General features: G+C 44.4%; 1 protein-coding gene across 4 annotated transcripts in view; it reads right to left on the reverse strand.

The window, feature by feature from the left end:
* Positions 1-1,102: 1,102 nt before the first annotated feature.
* The window catches only part of UBE2O (ubiquitin conjugating enzyme E2 O), a 92,464-nt gene continuing 72,304 nt past the window's right edge, over positions 1,103-21,262 (reverse strand). For 2 of the 4 annotated variants that reach the window (XM_054977208.1, XM_054977206.1), the window contains 9 exons: positions 19,723-19,877; positions 18,089-18,201; positions 16,984-17,112; positions 15,410-15,499; positions 10,397-11,060; positions 9,657-9,793; positions 7,602-7,805; positions 6,105-6,162; positions 1,103-4,596 (listed from right to left, as the gene is read on the reverse strand). In XM_054977208.1, coding sequence (XP_054833183.1) covers positions 3,845-4,596; positions 6,105-6,162; positions 7,602-7,805; positions 9,657-9,793; positions 10,397-11,060; positions 15,410-15,499; positions 16,984-17,112; positions 18,089-18,201; positions 19,723-19,877 — 2,302 coding nt within the window. In that variant the 3' untranslated portion in view covers positions 1,103-3,844. Of the gene's footprint in view, positions 4,597-6,104; positions 6,163-7,601; positions 7,806-9,656; positions 9,794-10,396; positions 11,061-15,409; positions 15,500-16,974; positions 17,113-18,088; positions 18,202-19,722; positions 19,878-21,262 lie in introns of all 4 variants that reach the window. The other 2 variants (XM_054977207.1, XM_054977205.1) reach the window with 1 other exon arrangement.

The following is a 21,262-nucleotide window of genomic DNA, read 5'->3' on the forward strand; positions in this document are numbered from 1 at the left end:
GCAGCTTCATTTGCATTCAGTGTTGTGCTTTGAACATGGCCAGAATGCCTTTCCCTCCGCTGTCATGGCTGGACTATTTAAAGCAGATGTAAAAAATGCTGTTTTTTCTTAGGAGACCTGACACCTGGATTAAAGGACAGGGAGTGTTGGCAAGTATTTGGTAAGGAAGAAGGTAAAAATGAAGAGATCAGCCAAGGGCTTGACTGAGGAAGGCTTAGCCCCCAGATTCCACTTATAAATGCCAAAACTGTCTGGAAACCAGAGAACTATGAAGACTTTTGAGTATGTGTAGGCTGTCCCTTATCCCTTCCATTAAGGATGATCCCAATCTAACACCGACTCATTTAAGGACTTTGACAGGATTTCCAGGCAGTCATCAACAATTGTTTCCCATAATGATTTTACTGCTGCTCAAATATGTATCTCTCACTGTTCAGAGAAACTGGATCTGCCCTGGTTTGAATGAGTCAGCTTGGATGTTGTGGCTTCTGGCTGCTGTTCAGTCCGCAGTGGTCAGCCAGCCCTTTCTTCTGCCTTCCGTGTCTCAACGCTGCAGGACAACACATATCCAGACAACCCCACTCTATAAAAACGATCCCAGTCCTCAGTTTTACACACTCATGATTCATTCACAGTTAAGGACAGTGAGTGAATCACAGACATTTTCCTGTAATTAAACCAAATTTTGAATGTGCAGCTTTTAAAGACCTTTTTGTTCAGATCCAACAAAAATACCCTAACTTTTGATCATGGTCTGTTCCAGAGCAGGTTGATCTTGAATTCCTGTAAGAAAAGCCTGCAAGGGAGAGAGGCAGCTTAAGCTCACACATGTAGACAGAAATCTAGCCGAGAGGGGAAGCTGCTCACAAGGCTAGACAGAGATCCAATTCACCCACCCCAGCAAACTCAACCAGCATCTGAGTTGCAAATCTTCAGGTATTCCTGAAGATTTTGCAAATCTTCCTAAATACTGATATTGCAAATCTTCAGGTATCTTGCACATTTTCAGGTATTCCTCCACCCCTCTAGGAGAACTTGGATAATGTACAAAATCCCACAGTGCCTGTGGCAAGAAGAGACTGCACAAACTACCGAGTTTATTAACAGCGGCAAAACATAATGGCAAGCCACTTTCTCTCCTTTATTACTACATCTTAATTAGCCAAACAAAGTTTGCAAGTAAAAAAAGATTAATCACACAATACTTTATACAGATATTGTAAGCAACCAAGCATTCACACAGCTGCAAAAGTAACACACTTCTAAGCATTTCCCCAATAGACAGTTCCATCGGTTTTAAATACTGTACAGAATCAAGGCTAGAAATTGATTTTGTGTGTGTGTAATATTTCTTTCCCCCATCCCTTCCCCAGCACTTAACAGATAGAGGATTTTAATTTATACATCACAATCATGTAGCCCATCTCAAGACTAACAATATGCCTCATGCTTTGGCTTCCGTGTGTATTTAAGCATTTGTCTTTTGGAAATTTTCTTCACTCTTTATTACATATACACCAAAAAAGATACATAACTGCAGTGTGCTCAATAGCAACTGCATAATCTAGAGCTTCACATTATCCAAAAGCTTATAGAAAAAAACTTGTAAACTTCTGTGCATGCCTCTGGTAGGGGCTGACAGCAAGGACAAAGGGACAGTGCTTGATTTATGCAAAATGTGGCAGCAGATCCCTAGGAGGAAAGAGAAAGAAAGATCTTCCCAGGATACAGCCTCGAAGGTCAGACAAAGCTCTCCCTTGCACTCCAGAAAAGGGGAGCCCTCTAGCTCAGTTCTCTGCAGTTAACAGTAACATGAGTAGCTCTATATTTCTCTCTTCCCACCTTGCTAATCTGCTCCAAACAGGAGGGTAGCCCCCTGTCAACATGGCAGGCAGCCGTCGGACTGACATTTGGGGATGTTTATGTTTCTGATGTGTCACGATGATGTGGTCAGCTCACCTCCAAGGGAGAGGAGGAACCAAACTCCCAACAGCAAGAGGAATGTGGCAACATATATCAACAGAGAACAGGCCCCCTGCTGTCTGCCCTTTCACACTATTAACAGAGTGTCTGGCAATGTAGTTCTCCAACTACTTTTTAAAAATTCTTGTCCGTATTACAGGTACTAAGGCTGCTGTTTCTCCCAGGGAAAGAGGGGATTTGATCTTCCCTGCTAACAGATACTTCCCCCAAGCCACTTTTACTGACAGTGAGGAAAAAGGTGCATATATATTTATGCTCTTTTTTCCAAGCCACTTTTACTTGTGCTTGAGGGAAAATGAGGAGAAAGCCTTCTTCTTTCCCCTCAAAATAGCAGCCTATTTACTAGCATGGCACCCCTTGAGACTTATGGTTGGGTTGGCCACAAAACAGACGTGCTGCAGCTCCCCCCCCACCCCCACAAAAGGAGAACAAAGCCTGCCTTGATCTGTAGCACGATGATGACTAACATCTGAGCAACACAAGACTTGTACCATCCTCCTTGGCATCTCAAACTAGATCCATGCACTGGAAGGATGACAGAGGGGCACTAGCTCATTATCAGAAAACAGAAGTATACAGGTAACCAATGCCATGCAACAGTGTGGGAACACTGAATGAAAAAGAAAGTGAGAATATAAATGCACCACCAGCTGTGATTAAGAGTACAGGGCTGGGCCTTCTAACACCTACTCTGTCACAGTATCAAGTCATATCAGAGAAGCTGAAGTCTAGGAAACAAGGGACATGAATTAACAGTGGCTCACAATAAAGGCTGCTGGACTAGAGTGACCCATTACCTACCAGAGCATAGGCTTCCTGCTATAAAGTTGATATGAATCAGTGGAGATACGGAGTCAGAACCTACTTGGCAAACCCATTACCGAAAGCAGAAATTGAAAAATGTGGGTTGCACCATGCAATTGTTCTAATGCCACCCTGAGGTACCTTGATGTACATGGTTAAGTGGATGGCAGATAGTTCATGTATCCAGGAGAATAGTGAGCTACGCTATATACACTATTCCCCTTCAAGGCAAAGTAGAAAGAACTTTTCTGTACGCTCGAGACAGACAGCAGGTGATTTGCACAAGCTGAAGGTTCCAAGTGCTGACCACCTCACGTACAGCTCGTGCGGCATTTAAGGTTCTGCCTCAAAATGGCCTGCCAATGGACAGCGAGGAAAAAGAAACAGATTATTCATCCTTTAAATGCTCTCACGTAGTGGTCCAAGCCTGACACTGTCTTTTACTATTCTGTGAGGAAATGGTTCCTCTGGCTCACAGAGGTGGTAAGCGGTGAACAGATCAGGAAAGGACAGTCAAAATGTGGCTTACTGAGAGCAAACTGACAGGCCCCCCCCGTTTTAGTAAACATGGGTAAGAAGGTGGAAGAATAAGAAGAACATTACATTTTCCTCACTAGAAGTAAAACGAGCATCTTCCGGGATTAAAAAAAAAATTATCCACCATCCTCTTCACATACCGCAGTCACCCAAGAAGATCAAAAGAGGAAAAGGGAGTTACTTCATACAAGTAGGAGCTGAGACGATCTCAATTCCAGCTTTGCATAAGGTCTGGAACAGAAAGGCCTCAGCTCCTAATCTCTCAGGATCAAATGCAAAAGGAGAACATGGCAGGGATGTGTGCGCAGAGCTGCTCAGCCATCCTATGCATCTGGAATGTGGAAGGAATGAACCAGCCTTAAATAAGTTACGGGAGCTTCTGCTTTCGGTATAATAAACCAGGCCAAGGAGGAATGGGTGCAGTGAGAGACAGTCTATTTATTGTTGACAACTTTTGCTAGTTTCCTCCTCCCTTCCCCTTCTTTTCTGTGCGTCTGTCTGTCCCCTATCACCTGATGTTTTACTTGTCTTCTGTCCACTCTGGGATGTTGGCTTCTACTAAGGCAGCCCGGTACTGCTGCAAGACACCGCGGATGCTCTTTATGAACCCCTTGGATAGTGGGAACAGGGGAAACCCAATGTCGGGGTAGCCACTCCTTTCAGGGAGGAAGCTCCTGTAGCTCTTTCTTCTTTTCTTTGGTTTCACACTAGGTTGCTGAGAAGCAGAGTCCTGAGTGGCTTTACTTTCATCCGTTAGGTCTCTGGCAAAGTGCGCTGCTCTGGCTTGACCCATGCTCTCCGAGTCTGAATACTGATGGGTGTCACTAGAAGTAAGTGTTGATATTCCACAGCCAGAGTCTTCTAGTTCCTCTCTACCATCAGGTAACAGGCTAGCTGCAGCCGCCGCCCCTAACTCTTGCTCACCCAGTGGCCCCATGCTGTCTACAGGGCTCTCGGCCAGAATGCCACATGCTGAATGCACAAAACAGGAATCCCCCAGACTGGCTTGGTCATGGCTTCTTTCAACCAGCTCATTTGTCTCCACCCAGGACTCAATACGATGGATCAAGCGCCAGCCGTTGCAGCAGAAGTGCTCATAGATCTCCTGTTCAAAGACTTCCACTGGCTTGCGCAACAGCTGCATCATGGACTGCACCACACGGATCAAGGCCATCTCATTGTAGCAACGGCTGTTCTCATAGCCCTCTTGCAAGCCCCGGTCACTGTCAAAGCCTGCCTCGTTGTAATAAGGCTCATTAACTAAGATAAGCCCTGTTGGGAGACAATGGGAGGGGGAAGAGGGAGTGGGGAGAACAAGCATTTAGAGAATTGTGATTAACTGGAAAATGCACACAAGCTGTTCAGATCTGGCTTGTATTGAAGTATGGAATACAGCAGGAGAAGAAACGGGGGAGCAAATACTGGTTCCAGGAAGCATGACTCAACTTTTTTTTTAAAAAGGGAGGGGGGAATTCAGCTATGGAAAAATCAAATCTGGTTGCAAACAAGAGTTTTGAAGACAAAAATTCCTTAGATTCCTAAATGAATTCTGAAGAAGTTCACTGAAGTGCAATTCCGCTATTAAAATGACCTCCACTACTAATATGCTCAGGTTTTGAAAAATACAACTCCCTCCCCAGCTCCACTGAAATCCGACAAAAGAAAATACTCTGGAGGCTTGGATGTCTTATTATTGGAGGTTGGTTTTTCGAAGTTTCAAGTCTTCCGAACTTGTTTGGTAGACTTTTATAATTTAGTGATGTCTCTCCTTTTTCTCCAAAGAAATACCCCCCACATACATGTGAACAAATCTGGCATCCTGAGGCCAGCCACTGCAATCAGCACATTGTCCTACACAGGGACTAAGGTTTCACGTCTGGCTTTGTTTATACTTCTTTAAGGTATAATTATTCATTAATTTAAAATGTTTTATTAGCTGCCTTCCATAGGTGCTCAAGGAGGCTTGCAATATAAAATATCAAAAAAGCAGCTAAAATAGAGTTAAAACACAGTTAAAATATGTTTTGAAACTGTTCTAAATGAAAAAGTCTTCAGTTGCCTCCTGCAGCTAGTGAGTGAGAGGCCAGGAGCACCTCCCTGGGGAACTTATTCCACAGCTGTGGGGCTGCCACCCGAAAGGCCCTTTGGTTGATGAGACAGGAGGGCCTCTCTCCCTGTGATCTCAACTCCTGGACTGGAACATATGGAAGAAGACGGTCCTTCAGATACTCTGGTCACACAAGCCATGTAGGTCCCAAGCTATGTATAACTCCCTGGTGTTCTCTGAACATGATGCTCCTTGTGATGTATGAGGAACATCGCCCCTTCAAGCTTACAGCCTGAAACTGCAGGTTGGTATGTTTGCTTTTTCAAGTGGCAGACTGGAGCATCTCCATAAGAGTAGCTACGTTTGCAGGGAAATTGTTGTGATGCTATGCGGAGAGATGAAAAACGCACGTGAAAAAAATGTGCACCATATGGGGCTGGCCTAGAGGACTGATGGATTTTTAACAGCCAGTTCAAGGAGTTACTTGAAGCCCATTTGTGGGCTGGCAGCGGTTTTACTGTCAGGGCATTAAACAGAATGGATTCAAGTGCCTGCTAGTGAGAAGAAAATGAGTGAAGAATGTTCAGGGCAGTGGGGAAAGGAAGAAGTTTGAACGGGTGCTTTGAGAACACTTCCGTTTGGGCAGGCGGGACAGGAGATCTAGCTAGTACCCTTCTCTTGTAATCTCTTGCTGAGGTTATGTTCTGGGTCCAACTTCAATACTGAAAAATACCTTGGATTGAGATGAGCACCTGGAGAAGGCTGGATTTGCTGGTCCACCTCTCTGTGCCCTGGAACAGACAAATTACAGTGAACAGCGAGGGCTGAAATAGCATCAAAACACAGCTGGAAGCTGAATTGTGGGCAAATTTCATAGTTTCTGTTCATTTTAGTATACTTATTTTAAAACTTAGTTATTTTTTTTTTGACCAAACTCCGCAGGTGTTAAGCAGTGCAACCTTCTCTTAAATCTACCCATTCGTTGCAGAAGGGATGTGCCATCGATTTGCAACCAACTCATGGTGACCTCTGAACAGGGTATTCCAGGCAAGAGACTAGCAGAGATGGTCACTGCAGAGCTGAGCAAAGATAACATGATCCAAGATGCAACAAGCCCATCAAGTTCTGACAGTCTAATAGCCAGAACTATGAACCGAAGGTCGCTTGAATTCTTACCTACTCCTCTTTTTGGGGAAAAGTAGCATGCAGGCATGCTGGACTGGCACACCTAATACCTTTGGAAACAGATACTCCTGCATTAGCAGATCACACACACCTCCCCCTGCACGAAAAACTGTCCTTAGTGTCACCATCCTTGCAGTTGATGCCTGCCCACGTTTTCAGAGCCAGTTGGGAACAGCCTATTTCCCCAAAGCCCTCCCAAGTATCTTGAGTGCTCAACGAGCATTGCCACTAGTCAAAGCAATGATGCCTTCAGGGCCAATTACCACCACTCCTCTACCACACCTTGGGAAATTCCCCAAAGAGAAGTAGGGCTGTGGTTCTGAAGACACGCTTGTATTTATAGGATATGTTCCTATCTGGCAGGTGATCCTGGGCGGAGTATATGATCATCACATCCTGGTCGAGCAGCTTGTATAATGAATGTTGTGGGTGGGGATGGACATCCTGTGTTACACAGATGGGTATCTTTTATATTAAAAGTGGACTCTGCCTAGCAATAATGTGGATGTCAGTGTCATCACTATATACAAGACAGGGATTCACTAAGGAGTAACGTGGCAGACAATTTCCACTACACTTGCTGTAACCTGCAGCCAACAACAACAACAATAATCTAATAATAACATTTGATTTATATACTGCCCTTCAGGACAACTTAACACTTATTCAGGGTGGTTTACAAAGTATGTTATTATCCCCACAACAATCACTCTGTGAGGTGGGTGGGGCTGAGAGAGCTCAGAGAGAGCTGTGACTGACCCAAGGTCACCCAGCTGGCTTCAAGTGGAGGAGTGGGGAATCAAACCTGGTTCTCCAGATTAGAATCCTGCCGCTCTTAATCACTACACCAAGCTGGCGCTCAATATATGCTCTTTAGCTACGTGCTACAAGGTTACATGGAATGGGTTATCCCCCCAGGAAACCAAATGAAGTCAAATAGATACCTAGTGGGGATACTACATTATTAAACATTTGCAATCTCCCTCCCTCCCCAACAAAAGGAGCCCAAGGGAGCTACAAGAAAATACACTAAACACTGCATTACCTTGCCTATCCACGTTCCCAGAAGGCTTACGCAGACCTTTCCATTATCGTACAAGTTGGGGTTCAGTCTCCCACTGCACTGGGAAAGGTAGCGGAAGAGAGGGGGGACAGCTGGATAGATGTTGGGGAGCTGGATGTCAAATAAGAAGAGACCATCTTCATATGGTGTGCGTGTGGGTCCTTTGACTAATGCCGAAAACAGATCCTGTGAAGAGGCTATATGTAAGATCAAGCAGCATTCCATGAAGAGAAAACACAGTTAATGAGGTCCTAATTCACTCAACACCAGTAGGGAAGTGCTTAAACCACCCCAACAGAGCTCTCTTCAGACCTCTACATGCCCAGTGTTACACTCTATTTTAGGCACCTCTCCAGCTAGGCTGAATTCCAAAGTTTCAAGTGAAAATTTAAAAAGCAGATTGAGGAAAACATCCATTCTGCCACATGATGGGCTTTGTCTGCTTTTAGCTAATACTGGCTAGATGAACCAGAAGCTCAGAGGAGAGTTAAATTGACTCAAACTACAGTTTGGAAAACACTACAGAAAAGAGCAAAAGGGATGATTTTGCCTCAGACACACCAGTTCAACCGCTGCTGATAAAGTGAGTCGGGTTTGACTATTTTGCCCTACTGGTCACAGAATAAGGCAGGCGGGGGTGGGGGTGGGGGGAGAGGATAAAGGTTGCTGAAGACTCTTCTCCCACCTACTTGTGAAATCTTCCTTGAAATGGTGGTGGTGAAATGGGAAATACTTTTCTCAGCTCCTGTTCAGAAGGTCTTGCTGGCCAGTCCAGCAGAATTCTTTTTAGATGTGCTAATGATTATATTATTTTTTTTCAAAATATGACAGATTGTCACCATAAGTTGCAGGAGGGATTAATTTATCAATTAAGATGGTGCTGAAGGAACATCCTCTGGAAATAACTGTGTTGTTTTTCTTTCTGTTCTTTTCATAACCTTTGTTTGTTGGCGCAAAACGCTGCAGCTCGGCTGTTATCAGGAGTGAGCAGCAGCAGGAACGTCACTCCCATCCTACAGTCACTCCACTGGCTACCTATCAGCCACCGGACTCAGTTCAAGGTATTGGTTATCACATACAAAGCTCTTCAAAGTCTTGGTCCAGCATATTTATGGGACTGCCTCTACCCCTAGGTGCCTCCACAGCAGCTTTGCTCATCTGAGCAGGGTCTCCTACAGGTGCCACCCTGCACATGGACGAAATCAACAGCTGCCTGTATAGGTGCATTCTCTGTGGTGGCCCCTACCCTGTAGGATGGCCTGCCTGAGGAGGTCAGGAAACACCCCCCGCCCCCCAGCTTTTTGCAAATGATGCAAAACTGAAACATTCAAAAGGGCTTTTTACTCCGATAGGAGGGCTGTATGGTGGGGAGGGGGTCTCAGTCAGATGCTTTACTAACGAGTTAGGGACCATATACTTCCCCACTATGTTGCTGTACGTCCTATCTGTTGCCTTACGTATGTGCTCCTATGTGCTACCTGTGCTTCAAGTATGATCCTACTGGGTAGTTCTATGTTATCTAATGTCAGTCCTAGAATAGCTTATGCTCCGTTTCAACATTTCTTCAATTCTGTATTGGATCCTTGCTAATGCTATGTCTTTGTAAACTTGCATTTACCCACCCTATGACATTGTTTATGGAAATGTCTTTGATACTGATTGTACTAATCTCACTCTATGTAATCTGCCTTGAGTCTCAGTGAGAAAGGCTCACTGAGACACACATACATAATGACATACATAAAATAAATATTAAATTGGGACTGAATGCATCACTTCCACATTAATATAAAGTGAGATGTACACTTTTGACAGTCAAGGACATTAGCGACATCTACTGTAAGAGGAACGTAGGACTAGAGAAACTATTGCAATATGAGATTGGTATCATTGACTACAACACCATGAGGGAAATGAGAGCCCCTTCCGTATGTCTGAAGACTGAGTGAACAGATTCTTAAACGTGAACTACATGGCCTCTTCCTTTAAGACTTGTGTTTCATTTGGCCAAATCCACACAGTAGACGACGAACTTACCATTCTGTCTTCAAAAGTTTTCACCATGATACCATCTGGCAGCGAGGTTGCTAACAGAGCCATTTCTTTCCTCACTGTACTGAAAAATTTCTTGGCTTCTGGAGGCTGGAATTCCATTTTCTTAAAGGCGTGACTATCTAACAAAGCAAGGAGAAACCAAGGCAGCAGGTTAAAGGGGGAAAAAAGCTATCCACCAGATGCAAATCTGCAGCCAACCTTAAAGGATGTAATTCTGCTTTTTCTAACACAGGTCAGAAGGTACTTAGAAGGGGGAAAAAGCTGGTTGGTGAAAGAAGTGGGATCCATGTTGTTCAGGAGCTGATACTAAGGCCATTTACAATTAAGGTAAAGAGAAGCTCTCCTTAGAGCGGTGAACATTTGTCTGTCTTTGGACTGACCTTGGGCTAGTCACAGCTCTCTGGAGCTTTCTCAGCCCCACCCACCTCACAGGGTGTTTGTTGTGGGGATAATAATGGCATACTTTGTAAACCGCTCTGAGAGGGCATTAAGTTGTCCTGAAGGGCGGTATATAAATTGAATGTTATTATTATTAAGTGACAAGATGACATTCAGTCACAAAGCATTCAGACTGTCCTGTCCTGGGATATTACTGGCCAAGCATTGGTAAGTTAAACTGATGCAAATACACCAGAACCTCATATAACAGCTCATAAAGACTATTTCCCTTAAAAACAACAACAACAACAACAACAACAGGCAAGCCAGCTGCTCCCACTCACCTGGGGCAAACTCCAGCACAGAGAATACTTCCCCCTTGGCACTGGTGAAAGTGACTCCAGGCTTGCCACCACTCTGCTGGCAAAGCACTGGCGTCTCACTCGGCCATTCTGATGCCACCGGGGTCTGTGCTTCTCTGTCTTCCTTCTTCTCGGCCTCCACCGTCGGCTCCATCTTCTCCTCCTCTACGATGGCAACATTGTCAAGGGTCTTCTTCAGGTTCTCCTGCAGCTTTTTGATATCATCCAGGAACTTCTTCTCCCGGGTAGGCTTTTCCGGTTCTACTGTTGGAGAAGTCGGGTAGCCCGTCAGCAACTGTTCCACTGTCATATTCTTCAGGCTCTCCAAGATCTTAATAGCCTCCTTCAGCTCTCGGAAACTTTTCGGTGTTCCTTCTTTGCCAGACTTATCTGCTGCTAGATCTGCCACTGCCATTGCCACGGCACCTTGCACTTGCTCTTCCACTTTCTTCACCTCTTCCACGGGGGGTGGCTCCTCAGGCTCCGCTTCCTCGGTTTTTGAATGGTCGTCTTCCATGAGGCCATTGTCTGTCTCCCAGCTATCACTCTCATCCTCCCATTCATCTGAGGAGGCACCACTGGTGCTGCCGTCTATGGAATCAAGGTCGGTCTCTTCATCCATCTCAGATTCTATGTTGTATAAGTGCTAGATGCCGGAAAGAGAGAGGATTACAGTAATGCCCCACGGATGTGTTTTAATGCTTGGGTGATATGTAATATGGGCCTGCGACTATCTGTTTTAGACTTTGACTGATATGTTTTAATCAAATTTATGCAATTTGTTTTATTCTATTGATTACTGTCTGTGATCCGCTCTGAGCCTGCTTGCGGGGAGAGTGGAATATAAATAAAATAAAATATAAATAAATAGTTGTTGTAGATTTTCCGGGCTGTATGGCTGTGGTCTTGGCATTGTAGTTCCTGACATTTTGCCAGCAGCTGTGACTGGCATCTTCAGAGGTGTAGCACCGAAAGACAGAGATCTCTCAGTGTCAATTTGTGTCTCCCAGTTTGACACTGAGAGATCTCTGTCTTTTGGTGCTACACCTCTGAAGATGCCAGTCACAGCTGCTGGCGAAACGTCAGGAACTACAATGCCAAGACCACGGCCATACAGCCCGGAAAATCTACAACAACTAATGTTCTCTGGCCGTGAAAGCCTTCGACAATATATGAATAAATAAATAGGAAAAAGCTCAACACGAGCCAATTTAGCACCACATAAGAGGGATCAGCTACAAAAGTATTCCTTTGCTTAAAGTATACCTCAGAGGCAAAGCTCCCCCTAGGATGACATTCATATGGATCGATCCTACTTGCCCTGACTGCTGGTCTTATGCAATGTTTTGACTGCAGGATTCTGACTCAACATTTTACCCTCAAGAATTAGGGCATCCAGGGTTAACCAGAGCAGCTTATAAAAAGAGACTAAAGTGAGCTGGGAGTTTTGCAACAGACTAGACAGACAAGCACATTACTGCTGATAGTCTGAAGACTCCTGCACACTGAACCTTAACCATTCTTGTACTTTGCTGCATTTACCACATTTCTCCCATGCTGTTTTTGCTATGCTCTCCGTTGCCTTGTGTGAACAATGACTGCCAGAATTGAATGTCTCATGTTCACAAGGATTTCTGACCTTCATCCTGCCCAGCCTCTGCGATCCAAATAATACCAAGCTGCTATCCTTTACACTGCTTGAAATGACCAAGAATGCTCGTCTTGAATTGCAGTGATGGTTCATTTCCAAACTGGGTCATCTTCTGATGTTTATCTTCAGAGTTATTCTTTTGTGTATCCTTTAGAACACAGCACTCCCATGCCACCCCACCCCTCATCTGCTTACCCATTAAACCATAAAAGGATGTTTGTGCACAAGACTACCTTCCCATAAAGTGTGGATAATTAAGTCTGCTGACCTATACAAAGTAATTCACCAGTGCACCCCCCCACCCAAGGGAGGGGTGTAGAAATTATGATGGCTGCAAAGTTTCCTGAGAAATTTCATTTGCCATATAACTTAATCAACAACCACCAGAACCAAATGTAGTGCCATTATATGATTTTGCTAACTGAACATACATTATACAATTAAGAAAAGTATGGCAAGGCAAATTTCCGTTGTTGAAGGGTACTCAGACATTAGATTCCTCCTGCCCAAACTGCAGGTGACAGGAGTAAAAAGGGTGGGGGCAGGGTGCTTTGCATCCCATTGCTATAGTGCAAACATTGGCCATTCTACTGCAGTTAAAGCTGCACTGAAGCTCTGATTGCCAAATGCTTCTGCACACAAACAGGATAATGAAGCAAGAGAAAATGTGTGTATGGCTATAATAAGATGCAGCAGCCCTCTGGAAATGAAGGAAAAACAAAAGATGGCATTTAACACGGTGTTCTTGGTCTTGGGACTTAGTTTCAGTCTGCCTACACACTCCACCTAGAAACATGCAATAATCGTGCAACTCTGATCAGCAATGCTCTAGACAGAAAGAACAGCTGGTTTGGGTGAAAGAAGGCAGGGCATGCACTACAGCGCAGATTCTTTAGCCTCGGTTTTATACCACATTTCCCCTTAACTGCTCCTTCCCTGACCCTAACATGCATTTTGTTTACCACATGCATGGAGACATGATAGGACAGAGGATTTCAACTGGTATTCTGGAAAACCCTGGTTTTCATGGAAGCTTCACAAGGAAGAGGGTAGTAATGAGAGAGTAACTGTGGCCCTTCATTTCTAACCTGCCTTTCCAAAACAGCTTACATCATTCTCCTCTCGTCTATTTTATCTTCACATCAGTCCTGTGAGGTAGGTTAGGCTGAATGTGCATGGCTGGCCCCAGGTCACCCAGCAGACTCCCACGGCAGAATGGGGATTTTTGCCTGGGTCTCCCAGACCCTAGTCCGACGCTCTGACCACTGCACAAAACTAGCTCTCAGCACTGGCGAGTTGGATTCAGTATCAGTTCAGGACACTGGAGTTGTATTTTTTTATTAATTCAAATTGTGTTTCTTTGTAAGCTGCTTTGAGTCCTCTTGTGGCATTTTAAAATGGCAGGTGGTGTTCCCATCGTGGACACAAGGATGCCGTGTCCTAGAGGAGTGCAGAAGTGAGGATGACATTTATAAAGATTAACCAGCATTTGTGATGGTACCGAGGATGAGAAAAAAAATCTCATCCTTCCGGATAGGCATAATTTCACAGCCAGGAGTGAAAAGATGGGATTTCTGCTATGCTCGCACTTCTCTGTCGGCTGAGTAGGTTCTGGTGGGCTGCTGCTGCCAGAACCCAAGACCCTGACTGGTTAAGACGTGAGAGGGAGAACTGAAAGGAGCTGTCCATGTGCATGTGGCCACGGGGAAAGAACGACCACGTGAAGGACAGCATCCTCTTCACACGTACATTTGAATCTCTCGACAGAGACGGAAGATTAGATGCTCATGATTTTAAAGTTTCAAGCAGGTTGGCAACCTTTGCATGTTTCATTTATTAGCCTGTACCTTAGCCCTGCTTAAGAGCGGGTGGGAAGCAGCGAGGGATTTCTGCTGGGATGAGAGAGTCCCTTACCCAAAACAACTTCCTTCTTAGCTTCTGAGCTGGGTCTCGCTTGCTCAGGGGCTGTTTGTCTGAGCAGGTGCTGGTGCAAAACAGCTACAGCTGTCACATCTAGTTTGGCCCTAGCAAGCCCAACAAGGCTGGGCCTGCTTGAACTGAGATTATAGCCTAGAATCCCCAGAATCATGTGCAGCGAACAGAAGCTCCTTGTTAGACAAGTTTAAGTGGAAATAGTTCCCTAAAGACAGAAAATGTGAGAATGGCTGTGCCAGGGTAACTGTCTTTCTCTTTGCATTGGCTGAGCGGTCACGTCCCCAACCTGAGGTCTGCAAACCATTCACTCTAGAACAATTATATTGTTCTGGTGGAAATATACATGCCACCAGAACAATATAATTACACAACCGCCCCCGCCCCAACAAAAACACAAGCCACCGCCTGAACTAGTTTCTATCCATATTTATATAGTGTGATGATAAATGTGGAAAATCTGAAATCCATACAATTTGCTCATCCTTACTCACAACTGCTTGCAGTACAGACACTGAGGGTCAGCTGCAGACCATGCCTACATGATCTCTGCTATTACTCACAGTAAAATGAGTAACACAGTCCAGGCGGTCGAGCTACTAAAATGTATAGCACACCAAAATGGCTCCACGGAGCCCTCTAGTCAGCAAACAAGATGGAAACAACGGCTTGGCTCCAATGAACCCATTGTGAAATTTCCTGCTGAAATCCCCTTACATCACATCACCCCTTTTTCTGGCAGGATTCCCCTCCCCCATCTTCAACAGCAGCTTTTTCAAAGAGGCACAAAGGGCTACAGATGTGCAGGGCAGAAAAAGCCAGTGGCACAACTCTCTCTGCAGTTTCCTGGATGTACTTAAAATGCATGAAAAGTTGAGCCAAGACATATGCCAGCGAGTTAGCATACAGGCCTAACCACCAAATGTCTTCTGAAAAACAAACTAGTTTTTACTGACATTCTAAAAATATGGGGTGGCAGTAAAGGAGAGCAACATTAGAAATGCAAGTCAAGACCAGGTTAAGTTAAGGACAACAAACAGCACTGTAAATCATGGTTGGGGGGTTACTGGCAGCATTATCCCTGTTTACAGAATTCTCTTGCAGAGGTATTCCAAGAAGCCCCCTTGGCTGAAAGAAATAACGTGGCAGTAAATTAAATTTCCAAATCAAAAAGGATCAGTAGTGGATGTGAGATTCTGCACCACAGCAATTATTTTCACAGGATCAGTGTAAAGAAATACAACCTGACAAATTTAAATCATATCTATTTCTGAAGCAACAAGCCAGCACCCCTTGTTTGAGGAGCAGGGAGAAATACAACTAGTCAAGTATTCCCTCTCTAAGACTAATTCAGGCTACTTACTATAAGGCACAGGGACCTCTACAGCCATGTTAAACGAGTAGCAGCTTACCTGCGGCAGAACAATTGTTCTGGAGTTATCAGCCCACACAACTTCCACTTTGCTGCTGAAATCCACACGAGCCACCTGTCCCACTGATGGCTATGGAAACAAAAGCAACACGCATGAGAGCCGTCTTGAATACAAGTAATAACCACTTATTCTGAGTAAGCAAGAGGGCAATTGCCATGGGAGGACTTAGGCCAAGTCAACTTGTAACAATTCTTACTCCTGCTGGGAATTTATCTAGGAAGAGGTCATGCACAGTAAAGTCTTCCATGTTAAAGAAAATGGACTATATACATTACACATAACCCAACTTCAGAACCAATTCCCTCTGTGAGGAAATCCTTTTTAAAAAACTGCCTGGAAGTCTGAAACGTTATTCATTCGAAAGGGCTGCCACCTATTGGTGGCTTTAGGGATTGGTGTTTGAAAAAAAGTCGTCATCATAACTTAAAGGTTATTGTGGCACAAACTACACAGACTAGAATCCACTCTAGATGTGCAAAGTATATCCTTAATCAGGCAAATGTGCCTGATGATGAACATTAGAGGAAAAACACTGGAAGAGGCGAGATCAAAAGGCAACATGTGCAGGCTGACATTTTGATGCAAAGTTCAAATGTACAAAAGATAAACGGCAATCATTCACTGCAGTCGAGATAAGGGATAACTCTCTTGCTAGACTGGTCACCTCTCATAGCTGCTTATCTGGGCTTATCTTGTGTACAGTTGAGCTTTGCATTGGAATGTCACCCTGCACTTATTATTTTCATCTGTGCCCACATATGCACATCTGCCAACTGAGGACATTCTTCACACATCTGATGAAGTGGATTCTTGACCATGAAAGCATGCATCACAATTAGCTGTTGTGCCACAAGACTTTCTTTGCTGCAACACACACACACACACACACACAGAGCTACCTCACTGGAATTTCTCTTGAGCTTTCCCCACCCATGAGGACTTCCTCCAGGGAAAGACCCACATGGAATCCGGTCTTCTGAACAGGCTCAAGAATCATCTGGTGCTTCTGTCACTGTGCTCAGCAAGGCTCAAACCCAAGATGATTTTTTGGCCAAGTAGTAAGTCCAAGAAATAGGAGTCTCTGAGGCCAAGTTATGGCTGACAATTAACAAGAGGTTGGGAAGTCTCAAGCTTGCATCCTTCACTACTGACATGCCTCAGTTAGGGAAAAGGTACAACAACATTTTAACCCATTCTTTGTTGCGTCCATAAATTGTCTCGCTACTCAAATTATGTTAAAGTTTTAAGCTGTTGATGCTATTTGCTGAATTCTAACCTCAAGCAATGTTATTCCCAGTTAGGGATTGCTACTTCTACAAGGGAAGGATTTAATGAACATGTGGGGAAAAGAGGACTCCCTTGTACAAAGTATGCGCTTCTACTAGAAACAGACCAAGAAGTCTTATACTTTCTATGCCAACACAAGAGACCAGAAATCCAAAGATCTGGAAAACGGTAAGACTACAGCTGTAAAAACAAAACATCCTCGTCCCTCCCCGCTCCCCAGTCATCACATGTTGTAGCATCGGGCCTACGGCACATACATGACTCGCCTCATTTTCACTGATTGAAGCACCATCCTCAGCATTGCCAATGCGGATCACAAAGTCAGTAGTGCGGAAGCGGAAGTCTGGGTGATCAGCGATGTCATACACACTGACATCTTCCTCCTCCCCAATAAGCTGGCAATAAAAAATGACAGGTGAGTGCCTTTCCACACTTGCCTTTTTGGTTCTTTAATGCTTCTAAGAGGAAGTCAATATCCTATGACTCAAGACCTTTGTGTGTATTTTTAAAGAAGCGCCCTGCCCCTTTCTGCAGGTGTTGATGCTGTGATGAAGGCCTCATAGCACATTCAGAGTGGGCAGGCACGCACACCCTTTATGACTTAGGAATGCATGTGTGTGTTTGTGTTAGGAACTGCATGTACAAGCGCCTCTACAATGTCTCCCTCCCTGAGGAAATCTGACATGCTCATTTTCCATACAGAGGGAAACAACAATTCTTTGGAGTATTCTGGGTGATGGAATCACATGTAGGGACTCTACCACATGACAACCTCTGTATTTTTATCCACTCTAAGTTTCTGCGTTGCATTCATGCAATTGCCCCATTTCCTCTTATTTTGTGAGAAGGTGAAGGTTATTTTGAAAGCAAAAGTTTTAAAGCTCCCAAGTCAGCTTAGCTCCCAAGAATCCCTCCAGAGCCGCATGATTTATATTAAAAAAACAAGAGATGACAAAAGTAGCAAATATTTGAAATGAAGTGGGATTCAGCGAAGAAACTGAAAAGAAATTTCCAACACTTTACTGTCAGCAAGACAAAGTTTTTAGTCAGTTCTTACAATTAAACGGGCAGATTACACGATGGAAATGCCTAAGAAAAAGACTGAAAATAACATCACGGCTGGAACATTTACAGGCCGCACTGCAACAAGCTTCAAGCTGCCCACACTGAATAGAACATCACTTGAAATGGCAAAACAAAAACATACCAGGAGACTTCCAGAACACAGAGCAGTGTTTACTGGCTTCCAACTCGTACACGCCAACTAACACTTCAATCAGAGGGGTCAGAAGCTTCCTTAGAAACATCAGGAATACTGAAAGCTCATGGGGGGGCGGGAAGAGGATCTCATTGGAGGGCTTGGTTTCTTACCTCCACATCATCTCCGCTGGGTTTCAGCTTGAACCACTTCACCATGCAGGTGCGGCCAACGTGGTCTCCCGACTGCACTACTCCATACATACCAGGGTCCAGAGAACTCTGTGCTGTACGGGATTGAAAGAAGGACAGTTCAGTAAGAGAAAGACTGCAATACAGTAGCGTCAATTCTCGGAGGGTTTGGAGAATATCAGTCTAGTATCTGGAATTTTTATCATTAACATTATTTTACAACTAGCTCTTTTCCAGGTTTCCTTGCGTTACCAAAGAACAGAGTAAGGCAACTGTGGTGAAACGTACTCCACTTTGGGCTACATCACACTATGGAGAGTTTCGGGGCTAAATCTCAAGGAGACGCAAGTGTGGTAAGCAGTCCCTGCAAAGACTAGTCAGAGGGAGCGCAGAGGACTAGGCAGAGCCGGTAAATGGTGACGCAGAGTGCTAGGAATGCTAATATGCGAATTGACCAGTTGTGGAGATAATTTCCAGGGGCTACTGAAAAACCCCTTCAAGAGTTGGGTGGGTTTGGAAGAGTGGAATGCCATTGGGCAGAGACCTGGGATGGTTGTTAAATGTCTCAACTTCTCAGAGGAGTAGTAGAATGCCAAAGTAGAATGGCACTCATGGGTCAGGAGGGTATTCTGTGACTGCAACTATACCACCTTCCAGAAGCAGCAAACACAGAAGTTTACCTGCATACCCACCTCTGCATTACAGAAAGGCTTCAGTGATGTGTATGGCAATCTACCCACTGAGAACAAGTACCTAGCTGCATGCAGGTGGTCCCTCGGGCCTAATTACTGGCATCTCTAGTTAAAGGATTTCTGACCACTCACCAGAGCCCTAGCCAGGCAGAGAAAAAACAGGGGGCTAGCAGAACCAATGCCCGGACTTGGTATGAGGCAGCTTCACATGTTCAAGGCTGAGCTGAGACTACCTACTTGGGTCTTATTTTGCTACTGTTAACCGCTAGGCTTACAACTGGGTCCCTACTGAAGTCACCCCTTCTGGACATCACACCTAAAGTTAAAATGCTTCATTAGAAAGCCATTGGGATAGAAGATGAGGATAATTTTTTAATAGCAACTTCTCTTAGTTATAACCTTCCACGATTTTTTTTTTTTTGGCTAGAAGAGCAAGCAACCCACAACAGGCCACAGGCTAGGATACCAACAAAAGTAGAATGGCCACCTTTTCATGTCTGAAGGCAAAGAGGATATTCAAACCCTTAGTTGCTTCCTTACATAAGACTGACAGACACATGCACACACACACACACACAAAGGAACACTGTCTGCCAAATACAACCTCTTTAAGGTTTTCATTTCTCAAGTGAAAAGGGCAACAGAGCAAAAAGTTACTAAATCTAATAAGTATATTTTTATTTATGTATGTATGGGAGAGAAGAGAATTGTTTAAATCCCAAATGATCATTTTGTTTTCACTATAATATTAGAAATTGTTCTGCAAGACAGACCACCCTCCAAATAAAAAGGAGCATATAGTATCACGCACTGCTCATCCAGATGTTGCTAGTAAGCTAGATATTATTGATGGGCAATATTTTGAAGATCCATGTACAATGAATACAGACACACACCCTCCCCCCAGCACATTTCTCCAAATACCTCTTTTATCCACCACAAAATCCCCAGGGCAAAACTCATTGTTGTCCAAGTGATGCACGGGAAACAGCTCATTGGAGCGAATGTTTTTCTCCACGGTGCCATCCTGCCACATCACATCAGCTGAAGTCATTGTGGTCACCACTTCTACAGCAACCCTGCGACCCAAAACATACAGCAAATTACTGAAGTAGCCTCCCACAGCAAGCGGAACAGAACAAACTTTTACAAACAGTAAACCTTTCCCTTAATGTTGGGGCCAAACAGAAATGCGTAAGAGCAAATCTCACTCCTAAGGAGAAAGCAGATCAATGGAACACATGAAACCCACTGATACAGACTAAGCTAAGACATTACTTATTACTACAAGAGTGGGGGCATCCTATTCCTGAAATAATCCTGTTATATGTAGGAATGGACCTATATAATCTTCATACAAGGCCTAGGATTCCTGGGACTGTAAACAAATTTTAATGATTTTTGAATTAACCCAGAAAACGCACAGACATCTTAACGGTTAAGTGGTTGGATTGTGAATCAGCACACTGCTGGTTCAAATCCCGCTACTGCCATGAGCTAAGCAGGTGGCCTTGGGTAAGCCACTCCACACCAGCTCCCCAGCTGTATTGTGGAGATAACAACATGACTTTGTTCACTGCTCTGAGTGGGCACTAATCTGTCTAGAAAAGCAATATAGAAGCACAGTATTTTATTCATTTATTGGTAGCAGAATGAGTTCTGAATGGAGATGCTACTGAAACTTTAGAATGTGAGCTTCAAGCTGCTTATAACGCTCACCTTCAATAAGGCAGCATATATTACACCCCCCCTCCCGCAACACACTCCCTGCTCCTGACTGCATATCTGAACTGAGAACACTCCACCCCCCACCCCCGCCCCCACCTTGGCAGCCTTGCTTATCTGTTGCAGGGGCAGGCAGCAGCTGGTCAGATAATGAATGGGAAGAGCTCCTTCTGAATGACTCAGGCACTGTTCTGCCATGTCCAAGACATCCAGTGCACCTTTGGTAAAATAGTTTCCAGGACATCAGGCATTCTTAACTGCATTACCCAGGGCAACCTGAGTGCCAGGACCATATCTGAGCCCTTGAGAGGGGAGAGGAGAGCGAAAAGAAATCTTCACTCCTTTCCCTATCTCCCATCCATCAGCTGGTCACAGCTTGAGTCTACAAAGGCAGCAGGTAATTGGGCTGGGATTTGGGAGCAGGGCTTTAGTAACCCCATGGAACTTCCAATATTGTCTTTATCTATTTAAAAAAATTTATTAGCTGCCTTTCCATCAAAGGCGCTCAAGGCAGCTTACAATGTAAAATATAAACATAAACTGTTATCAAAAATGTTAAAAGCAGAGTTAAAATTCATTAAAAAGGTGTCCTAAATAAAACACTCTTCAGCTGCCTCCTGAAGATGGACAGTGAGGGGGGCCAGACCCTCTTCTGCATCCCCACCAACTGAGCTTCTTTGGTTAGTGGGATAGTCTGGAGGGCCTCTCCCTTTGGGAGCACCGTGTTTTCTCAGCTCAG

Source organism: Eublepharis macularius, chromosome 4 (genome assembly GCF_028583425.1).
Source record: "Eublepharis macularius isolate TG4126 chromosome 4, MPM_Emac_v1.0, whole genome shotgun sequence".
Taxonomy (NCBI): Eukaryota; Metazoa; Chordata; class Lepidosauria; order Squamata; family Eublepharidae; genus Eublepharis; species Eublepharis macularius.